The 15,084-nt window shown below is 46.2% G+C and overlaps 1 protein-coding gene across 1 annotated transcript; it reads right to left on the bottom strand.

The window, feature by feature from the left end:
* Window positions 1–315: 315 nt before the first annotated feature.
* Window positions 316–13,651, bottom strand: hivep1 (human immunodeficiency virus type I enhancer binding protein 1). The gene is made up of 6 exons (XM_022757309.1): window positions 8,688–13,651; window positions 6,119–6,252; window positions 5,850–6,025; window positions 5,146–5,247; window positions 3,643–4,175; window positions 316–1,948 (listed from the first exon to the last, which is right to left on the bottom strand). The coding sequence occupies exons 1-6, from the start codon at window positions 13,614–13,616 to the stop codon at window positions 860–862; spliced, it is 6,963 nt and encodes a 2,320-aa protein (XP_022613030.1). The 5' UTR covers window positions 13,617–13,651; the 3' UTR covers window positions 316–859.
* Window positions 13,652–15,084: the final 1,433 nt, after the last annotated feature.

Here is a 15,084-nt window from a genome sequence, read left to right as displayed (position 1 = left end):
AACAGGCTGAGTGGATAGTGATTTTGAACAAAGCCAGAGGGTTAAGGCGTTATACTATAGTAAGGCATCAAAAGTCATTAAAAAGTCACATTATAGTAAGTCATAAAAAGTCATTAAAGAATTAATTGTACAATAAGACATGAAAGATATTTAAGAAGTTATAGTATAGTAAGGCATAAAAAGTCATAGTATAGTAAGGCAGTCAGTTATAGCGCTGGCTCCTGTGTTGCGCTCCAGCCAAAAATCCATTGACACCAGCTGAATGTTTGTAAACAAATCTTTACTGATACATTTCAGAATATTGATACAGAAATGTAAAGCTACTATAATGCACATACCTATGGACTCATGAATCATAATGGGCACTAGATGGATTATAATAAATAGTTGAACACAACATCTGTACACAGAAACATTGCCCCATAATAATCCATAGAAATGTACATATACCAGTACAACATTTATAATTCCATAACTTTACGAATGACAAATCCTCCAAAATAAAACTGAGATATTCTCCGTCATTATGTTTTTACTTTCTTTTTACTTTTATTTTTTGAAATAAACACAAGCAACTACTGAATTTAATTCATGAAATATTTACAGGTTCCTAAACAAGAAACTCCATAAAGGCACAATTGTCTATACAACATGTACAAAAAAAGAAAATGTCTGGAGCTGACAAAAAGGTAAAAATAAAATGATTGGTCATCATCATCATCATAATTGTCATATGATTGCACATACAATATGAATGTCAGCATCTGTGCTTTGAAAGGCGATTTGTGCAGAAACAAACCCCTGAAAAGTGTTTCAGTCTTACAAAGTGACAAGTTACAAAAAGAGAAGAAGAAGGGCTTCAGGTGGCGATGACCAGTCTGTCTTCATCGTCACTGGAAACCTCGTTATCCTCATCGATCACCTTCTGCCAGCTGCTCAATGCCGCCGCTCTCACAGCTGCAGGATCGTTAATGCCCTCAGTTGGTGACTGAGCACTGTGCGGAGCTGGAGATGGACGATGGGGGGGTTTATCCCTGTCCTCCCTCTCTACAGTCTGAGTGAGCTCTGCCCCGACGCTGCCTCCGGGGCTAACCCTGGTGCCTGTGGTCAGCTCTGCGGAGCTGCTGACCTTCAGAGGGCCGGGGGGTGAAGAGCCACCCCCATGTTCGTGTTGAGGTGGAGTTGCTCCCGGAGCCTCGGGGCTGCCCTGCCTGTCAGACGACCCGGGGAGGGGGCTGAGGGTGGAGAGGGGGCTAAGAGAGGGAATGATGGCAGGCAGGGCAATGTTGACGATCTGCAGACCTGGGACGTGGGTCTGTGGGCCGGTGCTGCTTTGGGAGGTGGGGTTGGCAGCTAAAACCTGCAGCCCGAGGGTGGCGTTGAGGGTGAGCCCCTGCTGGGGGAGCAGCTGGGTGGGGGCCAGGCCTGTGTTGGTCAGACCCATGAGGTTCAGGGTCTCCAGACCCACTGGTTGTATGGTCTGAGCCTGCAGGCCGGTGACCTGCCCCAGGGGGAAGCAGGGGACAACGCTGCTAATTGGCTCCTGCACCACCAGAGGCTGTGTCTGCAGGCCCTCCGGATGGGGGGGTGTGTTGGGGGGCGGTAACGGGCTCGTGTTTCTGTGAATGACGCTCACTGCTGGGATGGTGAGCTGGACCGGACCTGCCTGGATCGGTACGAAGGTGGAGTAAGCTGCCAGGCCGGCGGGCACCAGCTGGATCCCCCCCACCGGGACCATGCTGTAAGAGGAGCGGGAGGGCTGCTGGGAGTGCAGGGGCAGGTGACTGAACAGGTGGGTCTGGGTCTCTGGTCCTGGGGGATGGGAGAGACCCTGTAGGGGGAAGTGGGCGGGACCTTGAGAAGCATAGGAGGAAGTCTGAGTGCTGCGGTCCACAGGTATCCCTGGGTCACTGATGGCCACAGCAGGAGGAGGGGGGGAGGGGGTGTCCTGAGGAAAGAGAAAAATTAATATTATTATTATTGTTATTATTTCCTGACTCAACTGTGGCTCAGTCCAAAGATGTGAAGAGGTCTGTGGCTGCTGCTCTCTGTCATCTAGAGATTCATCTATTTTCTAAGAGACAGAAGAGACACATGAACCAGATGGTCAGAAACACAATGTTGGTTATAATTATATTATGTTCAGAATTCAACAGGTGTGCTCTCTGTCTCTCTCTCTCTGTCTCTCTCTCTCTGTCTGTCTCTCTGTCTGTCTCTCTCTCTCTGTCTCTCTCTCTCTCTCTGTCCCTCTGTCTGTCTCTCTCTCTCTGTCTCTCTCTCTCTCTCTGTCTCTCTCTCTCTGTCTCTCTGTCTGTCTCTCTCTCTGTCTCTCTCTCTCTCTGTCTCTCTCTCTCTGTCTCTCTCTCTCTGTCTCTGTCTCTCTCTCTCTCTGTCTCTCTCTCTCTCTCTGTCTCTCTCTCTCTCTCTCTCTCTCTGTCTCTCTCTCTCTGTCTCTCTGTCTGTCTCTCTCTCTCTGTCTCTCTCTCTGTCTCTCTCTCTCTGTCTCTCTCTCTCTCTCTCTCTCTGTCTCTCTCTCTCTCTCTCTCTCTCTCTCTCTCTCTGTCTCTCTCTCTCTGTCTCTCTCTCTCTGTCTCTCTGTCTGTCTCTCTCTCTCTGTCTCTCTCTCTCTGTCTCTCTCTCTCTCTCTCTCTGTCTCTCTCTCTCTCTCTGTCTCTCTCTCTCTGTCTCTCTCTCTGTCTCTCTCTCTCTGTCTCTCTGTCTGTCTCTCTCTCTCTGTCTCTCTCTCTGTCTCTCTCTCTCTCTCTCTCTCTCTCTCTCTCTCTCTCTCTCTCTCTCTCTCTCTCTCTCTCTCTCTCTCTCTCTCTCTCTCTCTCTCTCTCTCTCTCTCTCTCTCTCTCTCTCTCTCTCTCTCTCTCTCTCTCTCTCTCTCTCTCTCTCTCTCTCTCTCTCTCTCTCTCTCTCTCTCTCTCTCTCTCTCTCTCTCTCTCTCTCTCTCTCTCTCTCTCTCTCTCTCTCTCTCTCTCTCTCTCTCTCTCTCTCTCTCTCTCTCTCTCTCTCTCTCTCTCTCTCTCTCTCTCTCTCTCTCTCTCTCTCTCTCTCTCTCTCTCTCTCTCTCTCTCTCTCTGTCTCTCTCTCTCTGTCTCTCTGTCTGTCTCTCTCTCTCTGTCTCTCTCTCGCTTTAGTTTACTGTACAAAAAGATAAAGGAACTAAAAGAAAATGTATTTCTATCGTTGGGGTCAAATTATGGAACAATACAAATTTAAATGTTAAAATGTGTAATTGACTTTTGGTTTTCAAAAGAAAGATCTGTAAAGCTGTTTCTGACAAATGTCAATGATTTCTTAAATTATGGAACAATGCTAATGTAAGTTTTTTTATGTGTAATTTCCTCCTTTTTTATTTTTAGTTTTAGTTTTACAGAGATATTTCTGAGGACTACAAGAGTGAATCATTTTCTTTTATTTTGGCGGGTAGATTCAGCTGACTTTGTTTTTCATATTTACTGTTTTATATATGAAGACTGAATAAAAAGAAACTGATGAGACTATTCACCTTGTGTCACAGCAGCAGTGTGGAAGTGCCTCGCATGCTGGATTCAAAGTGAGGGTATGGAGAGGAAAGGAGGGAGGCAGGCGGGGGGGGGGGGGGAGAGACACACAATGAGAGTACATGGGTCTCACCTGGCCTAGCTTGGAGCCCTTGCCTGGCACTGGGGGACTAGGGGGCACATCAAAGTCGGGGTAGTCGATGGACATCTGCCTGCAGGGGGACACTGGGCTCATCATGTGCACTGACTCTGTGTCTGAGGTGTACGACTCTGAGGTGGTGGCGACAGGTGGAGGTGAGTGAGGGAGGGGCAGGGAGCTGCAGCAGGATGCAGAGATGGAGATCTGCTTGCTGAGGGACACAGGGCTCATCATGGGGACCGAGTCTGAGTCTGAGGTGTAGGAGTAAGGAGCCCGAGGCTGGGACAGGGGAAGAGACACTGAGCTGATGGACATCTGGGCGAGGAGGGAGCTGGGGGGGACGTCGGCCTCTCTGGAAGGGACGTGCTGGGGGCTGGCGGAGACGGAGGGGTTGGTGGACAGGCCAGATTCCGCCTGACTGTCCTCCTCTTCCTCCTCGTTGTCATCGTTCTCCTCATCGTCAGGACCGTCCGAGTCATCGCCATCTGAGTCCTGGCGGTCTGCGCTGCTCACCTGACTGCGATCACCTGGAGACAGCAACAGATTTCATTCATTAAATATCTTCCAATATCATCTTATCATCATCAGCATAATATTATGACAATAAAAGCATAATATTATAAGAATAAAAGCATAATATTATTAGAATTTTAAATGTAAAATTTCTAGAGAAAAAAAACAGTTTTTAGAAATATTAATTATTAACAGGTGAAAGGACAGTCAGTGTCAGCATGAGCTGCTTCTGGCAGCTGCTGTTTGTCTAACAACAGATAAACAACTCTGGTTCTTGATGAGGATGATGAGCTAAAAGATGAAGTATCTCCTTATTAGTGAAACCTCTGCCAAAGTAGAACTTCACCAGATGCTCCAAGTTCCTCATTTTAAAGCTTCTGATATTTCCTTCTAAAACAACATGGAACCTAAAATTATACTCTCATATTACGACTTTATTCTTATAATTTCAGGTTTGTTTTCCTCGGTGTGGCCCTGATACTCTGTCGTAATGACATACAGAGAAAATCCATCATTAAATCTTCAGGGATGTTTTGTGCTGCCGCAGTCACAGCGTTTCACACCCTGCAGCTCCATCACAGACAGAGGAGGAAAAACAAACATGCTCTCAGCGACTGGGACCAGAAAACGCTTTCAGCAGCTTCTCTCTCTCTTTTTTCTTCTAAAATTAGACGCAGTAATTTCCTCTTTCTAAACGCCGTGAACACTGCCCACATGCGCTCCGAGTTAACAGAGGAGGAAGCTGCATTTAGAATTTCTAATTAGACCATGGCGAAGCTATTGATCGACATAGCACCAGAGCGGGAGCAGGGACACTGTGTGTTTTCTATCTGATGTCAGAACAGGAAACTGTTCTGTTATCTGAGACCGCAGCAGACGGGTAAATAAGACCTGTGTGTATTAAAGATGTGATGTCAATAAAACTCTGAATTTATAAAAACATATTCCATTTTCTATGAGAAGAGACACAGTGAAGAACTGTACCAGAGTCCTCTGCGTCCTGGTCCTCAATGAGACCCTCAGGAACCCCCATCTCCATGCACTTCTTGCTGTGGGCCTTGGACTTCATGTGCTTGGTCAGGTTTCCTGAAGGGGGGGGAGGCAGTGAGGTCTTACAGGTGGGCAGAGCTCAAACAATAGCACAGAAGGAGTTTATGTAAGAGGATGCTGCATGTAAAGGGTGAGTAACTGATGAAGACATTTTTAAATGAACGTGGGCTGCTCTGACACAAAGTACTGTTCTGCAGCGTCGCGTGGGAAGGAAGTTCGATAAAGACGGTGAATCACACTGTCTTGGTTTGAGAGATGGTGAAACAACATGTTTCATTTCATAACTTTACAAAAGGACAAAGTGAAGCAGCAGCTAAAGTCTGTTAAAAACATATAGTCTCAATGTAAAGTGTCAAAAAAACAAACTTTACATTCAGATCAGAGAATGGAAAAATTATTTTGTTAAAGTTGTGGTTCTAGATTCATCATGGTGTTCAGAGTTTATGTTGATATATCCAGTTGTTTAGAACCACATGAAGTAGATCATTAACACTGAAATGATATTTCTTATATATTTATTGAATTTTGGATCATCTTCAGTCTGGGAAGTGAATGCTTGTGTAAAAACGTCAGTATCACATCATATGAGATGACGCAGGGTTACAGCTGTGAAGACTGACGCTGCCGTGACCTCTCACCTTTGGTCTTGAAGGAGAAGTTGCAGTGGACGCAGTGGTACGGCCGGACGTCAGAGTGCGTGCGGATGTGTTTGCGTAGCATGCTGGGTTTCTTACAGCGGATCCCACATTCCTCACAGATGTATTTACCACGGCCACGCCCACGCACGTAAACATACTCCTCATTGGATTTGAATCTGTAACAGGGCAGTGAGAATAAACATTTCTAACTGAGCAGATGAGATTTACAACAGTAATATAAAAGATAATCAATAAATGAATCAATTTACCCGCCATCAAATATTTTGACTCGTCTCGGCTCCGTTTTAGAAACCAGCTCTTTGTCTGAGTCGTTGCTGGTTTGATTCTCTGGCTGAACTTTCCCTCTAGGTTCAGCTGATACAGACCTCCGAGTGATTGGCACCTGCAGCAGGAAGTCATTGATTTATTAATTGATCAAGAAACAAGGCATCAATATTAATAAGAGAAACATTAATTATATAATATTATAAGATCAGTCCCTCCAGAATTTCACAGGCTCTGGACTGTTGCAGCTAAAACACCTGATTTCACAGCAGCTTTTCTTAAAAGTTGTGATGTCGTTTAGATGTTTTTCGATGTTTTAAATGTTTTTAAATTTTCTAAATGTTATAGATGTTTTTAAATGTTTTAAAAATTTTTTAAATGTTATAGATGTTTTTAAATGTTTTTAAATGTTTTAAATGTTATAGATGTTTTTAAATGTTTTAAATGTTATAGATGTTTTTAAATGTTTTTCAATGTTTTTAGATGTTTTTCAATGTTTTTCAATGCTTCTCAATTTATAGATGTTTTAAATGTTTTAGATGTTTTTAAATGTTTTAAATGTTTTAAATGTTTTAGGTGTTTTCAGATGTTTTAGATCTTTTTTAGATGTTTTAGGTGTTTTTAGATGTTTTTAAATGTTTTAGGTATTTTTAGGTGTTTTAGGTATTTTTAGATGTTTTAGGTGTTTTCAGATTTTTTTAGATGTTTTTAAATGTTTTAGATGTTTTTAGATGTTTTAGACGTTTTAGATGTTTTAAAATGTTTTACAATGTTTTAGATGTTTTTACATGTTTTAGATGTTTTAGGTGTTTTCAGATGTTTTTAGATGTTTTTAAATGTTTTAGATGTTTTTAGATGATTTAAAATGTTTTTAGATGTTTTAGGTGTTTTTAGATGTTTTAAAATGTTTTTAGATGTTTTAGATGTTTTTAGATGTTGTGTTTTTGCAATGAAAATACAAAAAATGTCTATCTTTTTTGTATAATTCATTGAAAATGAAAGGCAACTGGTTCTAGTGAGAATAAATCCAGGTGAGTGCAGGAGGTGACCCAGATTAGATGTTTTCAAATGTTTTAGATGTTTTAGGTGTTTTCAGATGTTTTTAAATGTTTTAGATGTTTTTAAATGTTTTAGATGTTTTTAGATATTTCTAAATGTTTTAGATGTTTTTAGATATTTCTAAATGTTTTAGATGTTTTTAGATATTTCTAAATGTTTTAGATGTTTTTAGATATTTCTAAATGTTTTAGATGTTTTTAGATATTTCTAAATGTTTTAGATGTTTTTAGATATTTCTAAATGTTTTAGATGTTTTTAGATGTTTTAGATGTTTTTAAATGTTTTCAATGTTTTTAGATGTTTTAGATGTTTTTAGATATTTTTAAATGTTTTAGATGTTTTTAGATGTTTTAGATGTTTTTAGATGTTTTAGATGTTTTAAGAGGTTTTTAAATGTTTTAGATGTTTTTAAATGTTTTAGATGTTTTTAGATGTTTTAGATGTTTTTAAATGTTTTAGATGTTTTTAGATGTTTTAGATGTTTTAGATGTTTTTAAATGTTTTTAGATGTTTTAGATGTTTTTAGATGTTTTTAAATGTTTTAGATGTTTTAGATGTTTTTAGATGTTTTAGATGTTTTAAGATGTTTTAAATGTTTTTAGATGTTTTTAAATGTTTTAGATGTTTTTAGATGTTTTAGATGTTTTAGATGTTTTTAAATGTTTTTAGATGTTTTAGATGTTTTTAGATGTTTTTAAATGTTTTAGATGTTTTTAGATGTTTTTAGATGTTTTAGATGTTTTAGATGTTTTTAGATGTTTTAGATGTTTTTAAATGTTTTTAGATGTTTTTAGATGTTTTTAGATGTTTTAAAATGTTTTAGATGTTTTTAAATGTTTTAGATGTTTTAGATGTTTTAAAATGTTTTAAAATGTTTTAGATGTTTTATTTTATGTGTGTATGAAACTGTTTGATCAGAGTGAAAGATGAATGAAAGGATGTTTTTACTAGCTACTGCAGTCTTTTAAGGTGGAATGTTTCCTTGCATGTTACTCAATACATGACTGATGTTTGGAAATCCATCAATACGCCTTAAATATCAATATGACTCTGACCATGTGTTTTTATCAGCTGTACATGACAGACTCTTCAGTGACGATTGGCTTGTCAGGTTCTTCAAATGTAGATAAACATAAAAATGATCATGTGACTGCTGTAGATATTTTATTTCCTCTGGAGAATATATGTAGTGGAGCGTCGTTCAGGTGGCTCCAGCAGCTCTACATCTGTGGTTCCACCACAATGTTGCAGCACTACAGAACTATTTAACCCTTTCATGTAAAACATGTTGAATGTCTGCACATGGTCTTTAACAGTGATGTTTGTTGGTGTACATGAAACGTCCATGTCATTCGTGTGTTTATGTGTCTGCAGCAGTGATTGGACGAAAATGCAGGGTCACAGAATTCACAGGGACTGGTTGAATTTGCGTTAATTATCGAGACATCGTGACTTTCTGGAGGGACTGTAAGACTTTAGAAGTGGAGTTCTTACCCGGGGCATGACGTCCTTCAGCTTCCCTGTGTACGACAGGAAGTCAGATTTCCCACTTGTTCTTATGGCTGAGGTGTAGTGGATTTTCTTGGAGCACTGCTTGGAGTCGAACAGAGACATGACCACCTTGGTGGGCAGCCCCAAGGGGTTGGGGTTGTTGGGGCTGACAGTCCAGGTGGCGTACGCTGAGGTCTTCAGGTCGGTCTGCTGGACATGCAGAGGTTTCCTCTTCATCAGGAAACACCACGTGAAGGTGGTGGCGGTCTTCAGGCTGGGGAAAGACAGTCGGTGGCTGTCCTTGGTGTTCACCACAGAAACGGACGTTGTCAACTTCACCTGACCCCCGTGGAAGCTGGAGGGCCTGATGGGGGATTTAGCAGGAGTCCACTTCAGGTCCTCAGCTCTCTCCTGGGGCCTCAGACTGTTACTGGCTGGTGTGGAGGTGACCTGACCACCAGGTGTTGTGTTCAGGGCCGGACCCTCATGAACAACAGTGCTCGTGTCTTTCTCCAGGCCGGTGCAGTCAGGTGACATCGGTTTAACGTCATCTGAAGCCTCTGAGTCTTTCCCCCCCCCCGCTTTAACCTGAGGGAGGGGTGGAGCCTCCGTCTCGATGGGACTGTCCACCGGCTCCGTTGTACAAACCTGCCGGACGAGCGTCAGCTTCCTCTGTCTCGTCACCTCGGACATTTTAGAGTTCAGGTAATTGACGGACCTGCCGTCGGTCAGACACGCCACGCCATGCTCGTCCTTCGCACGTTTCTGGTGCTTCTCCATGTAGATGTCCAGACTGTTGGCGGGAGACAGCATCCGTTTACTGGAGGCCGTGGGTTCCTGCTGTGGACACAGAGTGACCGAGGCCAGTTTCTGAGTGCAGTGTAAAGAGCCGGGGGGGGGGGCTCGCTCTCCAACGTGGTTATGAGTGTGAGCCATCTGAGTCCTGTCTTTCCTCACTGCTGGAACATGAGCGTCGCAGTCCACACTGAGAGAGGACGAGGTTTTACTCACAGAGGGAGCGGGCTGCAGCTGCTCATGAGTGATCAGGATCTGAGGCAGAGGTACAGAACCTGCTGGACTCTGATCGAACGGGTCTCTGCGCTGTTCACCTGATAAGACCACTGTCTTCACCTCGGAGGACGGGTGACTGTGCTGAGCGACGTAAACGTTCTGGACTTCTGAGGATTTTGAGATGTTGAGAATGGGACTGGCGATAGGAATGGTTAACACCGGCAGAGCTATCTGAGCCGCCTGTGAGCTGGAGAATGAAAACGATTTGCTGGCTCTCAGGGCGGGACACTGCAGCTGGTATTTGGGCACAAAACATTTCTTTTCCTCAGACTCAGCCGGAGGGTTCTGGACGTTCTCTCGACAGACTAAGATCTGGTTCAGCGGAGGTTGAATCTTGTGACAGATCTGGACCCTGGATGTTTGATGCCAGGGGTGAGGGAGTCCGTGGACCTGAGGCTGCAGGGTGGGGCAGCCCAAATTAATGCTCTGCACCATTTGCTCATTCTTTTGTAGCGGCAGTTCTCCACCCTGCAGGATGAAGGGCGGAGCCATCGGACACCTGTTGGCGATGTGGATCTGCTGGGACCTGGTCTGAGTTAGAGAGCTGACGTTTGTGATGGGAGCTTTATCCAGAGGTAAGACTGATTTCCGGACTGGCTGCTGACTCTCGGGGCCGATCTTTAGAGACATCTGACGAACTAATGGCCCCCGCCTCCTTTCAATGAGCGGCACCTGGGTGACTGGGGAGCTTTGTCCACCTTTAGGCTGTCCAACAGGCGACAGGGACCTGCTGGGGGACACATTGCCACAGTCAAAAGACTTGCTGCGGTAGTCACATGAGATCTCCACAGATGGTTGAGTACAGGTGATCTGTTCAGACGCAGCTCGCCTCATCACTCCAGGTATGCCCAGGGTGTTGAAGGCCGCAGGTAAACCTTGAGGCTCCGGAGCTTTGCCCACAGTGTCTCCTCTGGAAGGACTGTCCGACCTGGACGGCTCGTCTCTGTCAAAAGAGGCTGAGATGCTGGAACATCGAGAGAGACTGCTGTCCCTGCTGAGGCTCCGTGAGAGGCTGGACTCAAAACTGGACTCACCCGAGGACTGGTCCATCTGAGCCAGACGGATCCTCTTCTTCTTAGGGGGGAGTTTCTCTGCTGGTAACTTGGACAGACTTTCACTTCTCTGAGGCCAGCTGAACTGGTCTGCTGGTTTCTCTGCCGCTTCAGTGGTCTGGGTCTCGTGGTCTCTGTCGGGCTCCTCTGTGACCAGAATCTCAGGAACCTGGATGTTGTTCTGACGGACCAGACGAGACTGATGGACGGGGGTGGAGTTCTCACCGGCTGCTGCTGCTGCGCCGTCACCGCTCTGATCCTTCCTCTGTTTTCCATAGTCGGCAGCACTCTGAGGTATGGACAGGTTGTCATGGTAACCGTCAGCCGAGACACTTCCTGCAGCATCTATTTTGGACTTGTTCAGAGGATCCTTGTCCATGCTGTCAACAGGGGAAGCTCTGTCTATAGACTCTGTCTCAAAGGAGTTGGGTCTGCTGAGGGAGTTGGTGTGTCTGATGACGGACGTCCCGCTGCCTTGTCTCTGAAGCTCCCCTTTAGAGGAGGAGCTGATCTGGGTCTCTCGAATGGGGGACAGTCTGGACTCTGGAGGATTTATCCCCCTGGCTACGAGCTGGATCTGAGGTAGCTTTGACTGGTTGTTTTTGGGCTGAATGTCCACTATCACAGCGGGCTGAGGAAAAGAACGACTTCCTGTTGGCAGCTCAAAACTAACAGAGCAGGGAGGGATGGTGTCGGTTGGAGACTGATCGTCTTCGTCTCCCACGCTCTTCATCTTCCTCCGCTTCCTGATTGAAGTCTGTTGGTCGAGTGTTCCTGAGCCGCTGGTCGATCTGGGGACTGAGTGAAAAACATCCTGATCCGTGTCTTTGACAACAACCGGCTTGTTCTTTGGGCCGTGAAGCTCGGAGCAGTAGAACTTCTTGTGAGTCTCAAAGTTCTCCAACTTCCTGTAGCGGTTCCTGCAGGTCTCGCACTCGTACATCGTCCCTTTGTTCTGCAGCGGCTTCCTGTTCCTGTCCTGACTATGCTCGAACGACCTGCTCCTCTGCACCAGGTCGCCAGAGCCGCTCGGACCGTGGTAGCTGTCGTCCATGGAGCGGACGCTGGGGAGGCTGTGCCCCTCCCCCGTGGAGAAGTCCTCCACCGCTGCTTGTCTGACTAACGTGCGAGAGTGAATCGCCGGGTTTGGGGTCGATGGCGCCGATGAAAACACGTCGTCGTTCGGGGAACTGATTTTATCGTCAAATGACTGACATATTCTCAGAGGGTGGGGGAGGGGGGCGATGTTAAGGGGGAGGGCAGAGTGTCCAGGTGTGGTAGGCATAGAGTTACTCCTGGTTATTGGCAGGCAGTCCATGGGGGGGTACTGAGAGGGAACAGAGAGGAGGAACACCGGCTTGGATTTGTCTGTGGGGGTGAACGGGGACTTGGGGATGTCGGAGCTGGAGCTGGATCTTCGTCCCATTGGTTTCAGATCAAACTGGAAAGAGTCTTTGAAGATGTAAGATTTCGGGGAATCGATGCTTCCTCTCCTGGACAGAGACGTCCTCCGAGGCTTCACGCTGTCCAGCTGCTTGTTGTCCACCACGGCTTCGTTATCAGAGATCAGCTTGGAGATCCGCTCCTCCAGAGACAGCGCTCTGGTTTCTAACGGCGGACGCATCTGTCCCTCCGCGGCCCGCGGCTTCTGCTCAGCTGCTATGTGCATCACCGTGGCGACCACAGGAGGGACGTTCTTGCCGTTGTCAATGTCGACAGGAGGAGTTATCTTGACGAAGGGACTGGGGGGGCTCATGGCCTGATCGGCGCTCTCGGAGCGGGAGAAGTATCCGGAGTCCGTGCTGCCCAGACTGCGAGGACTGAGGAGACACTTGACCTGCTGCTGCTGAGAGAAGTCCGTCGCCTGCTGTCTCTGCAGCTGAGCGTGCCCCCCCAGCAGAGGAGACTTACACTGCTGGTCCTCATCCTCACTCACAGTGTCCAGAGAGGGATTTGAACCATCCACCTCCTTCAGGGACGACAGAACTGTGATGCTGGACCTCAGGTTAGCTGTCTGGAAGTCTCTCTGCCGCTGTGCAGCAGCTTGTTCGGGCGCTGCACCTGTGACCCGGGGGCTGTCCGCCCTCAGGGGGGAGACGTTCACTGGATACACCACCACCTTCGGAAGAGCAGCTGTGACTTTGGGCTCGTGAGCTCTGTGTCCAGACGCTGGTCTGATGGACTCGAACACAGCTGCTGAGTCCGTCTCCCCGTGGCCGGTCTGGGTCGTACCCGCGTTCTGTAAACTGTTCTCGGACAGAGCGGCCACGCTGCTCTGAGACGAGTCCGGGTCTTCCTCATCATCATCGTCACTCTCCTCTGCCTCTGAGTGTGTCCCCAGAGCTTTGTCGGACTCCTGAGACAGAGACCCGCCTCCGGACTCTGAGCGGGCGATCAGACCCAGTTTGATGGCGTGAGCGTGCGACTTCTTATGCTTATACAGGTTGCTCTTGGTCTTGAAGGAGAAGCCGCAGGTGACGCAGGGGTATGGCCGCTCACCTGTGTGGGAGCGGATGTGTTTGAGCAGCACGCTGGGTTTGGCGCACGCCCGGCTGCAGTACTCACACACGTACTTTCCTGGCTTCTTCGGCTTCTGGTCCTTGGAGACCTGCTCGGCACCGAAGTTCATGACTGTGGTCATCTGGACCTGGTTGCTGCCGGGGGTGACGGGGACCTGGATGGTGCTGGGGACACTGGCGGACAGGGACTGGCACGTGTGCACAACAGGGGGTTGGCTCTGCGGCAAAGCGTTGGACCCTGAGGGGACTGGAGCGTGAGTGATGGTGGACGGTCCCGTGTTGAAGCTCATGTGTGGGGTCGGCAGCGGAGAGGAGTGCAGGGGGGGGAGGGGGGCTCCCTGTGTGGACGTCTGCATGTTCCCCTGTAGCGGCGCCGCGATGCCGATGAAGTTTCCCTGTTTGTCGATGTAATAAGTCTGCATGTGGGGGGGCGGGGTGTGGACACCCGCATTCACAGCTGGCATGGTTGTTAGTTCACCACTGGACTGAGTGTGGAGGGGGGGGGCTGTGACCTGCAGGGGGCGTTTCCTCTCAGCCAGAGAAGTGAAGTCCGGCTCCATGGCCTTCAGCAGGACATCCAGAGGAGCGCTGCTATGGTAGGGGTCTCCCTCGAAGCTGGGGGGGGGGCTCTTGCCGTCTTTGTGCTGAGACACTGTGGCAGAGATCAAAGAGCCCTCCTCACCATCGGGGGGGTCCAGTGACGGAGAAGCTGTTTCCTCCTGCTTCAGCCTCTCAGCATCGGCCGAGGACGACCCCTGAGGGGGGGCTGTAGCTGCTGGGGCATAGTGAGGGTCAGTTCTCCCCCCGGGTGAGGCTGAAGGATTGTGGGTAGGACTGTTTGAGGAGGAGGAGCAGGTAGGAGGCGTCCCCTTGGACGACGCTGAAGGTCCAGATGTTTTCAGTTGCAGAGGTTTCTTCACCGGAGACTTAGGAATCTTCTTCAGCTGATTCTCTGCGACGACCTTCTTCCTCTTCAGACCTTTGATGTTGTCTGCGTTTCTGAGGCTCTCAGACGATCCTGAGGACACACACACAACAACAACGTCTTTACGAGCTCTCCCCACCACATGGTGGACATAAGTTCCTCTGCTGGACACTTGACATTCATAAACAAAAAGCACTGAATTAAAAATGTTCAGATCCTTCTGTCTGTTTGATGAAGGGTCAGAATTATTGTTTTAAAAATAGAGCCTGTTTCCTACCGAGTGAAAGAGAGAGACCAACATCTGAAGCTGTGACACAGTGATGTCACTGTCATTTAAACATCTGTAATATTTCATTTCACTTTCATTCCTAATTTGCATCAACAATTTATCACAAAATGTTTATTCTCTTGAATGATCAGGTCAAATATCAATACTTGACATTTATTAGTTACAACTTTTTTATAACTTTTTTCTATAAACAAACAAAATGAAGATGTCACGTTTCTTTCTTAGATTAAAAAAAAAGGTTTAATTTACTACAATATTCTCTATTATTCCTGATTGGAGCTGATTGCACTTAATTTATTTTACTCCCTCATACTGTGAAAACTTTAACATTAATACAAATAATTATTACTAGATTAAATAAATAAATCTAAAAATATAAGATGTTCTTATATAACAGTCATGAATGTTATATATCAATTATGTAATCATATGGCATTATAATTGAACGGTTATATATACAGTATATATATATATATATATATATATATATATATATACATATGTGTGTGTGTGTGTGTGTGTGTGTGTGTGTGTGTGTGTGTGT

Source organism: Seriola dumerili, unplaced genomic scaffold (assembly GCF_002260705.1).
Source record: "Seriola dumerili isolate Sdu_G_001 unplaced genomic scaffold, Sdu_1.0 BDQW01000273.1, whole genome shotgun sequence".
Taxonomy (NCBI): Eukaryota; Metazoa; Chordata; class Actinopteri; order Carangiformes; family Carangidae; genus Seriola; species Seriola dumerili.
This window is presented reverse-complemented; position numbering and strand designations above follow the sequence as displayed.

Bases quoted from the DNA above. Each gene is read 5' to 3' on its own strand.
- hivep1 (XM_022757309.1), bottom strand. From the start codon at position 13,616: ATGAGCTTCAACACGGGACCGTCCACCATCACTCACGCTCCAGTCCCC. The intron at 6,026-6,118 runs GTAAATTGATTC...GCCCTGTTACAG, and splicing joins GTCAAAATATTTGATGGCGG to ATTCAAATCCAATGAGGAGT. The intron at 4,176-5,145 runs GTACAGTTCTTC...TGCTGTCTCCAG, and splicing joins CCAGGACGCAGAGGACTCTG to GTGATCGCAGTCAGGTGAGC.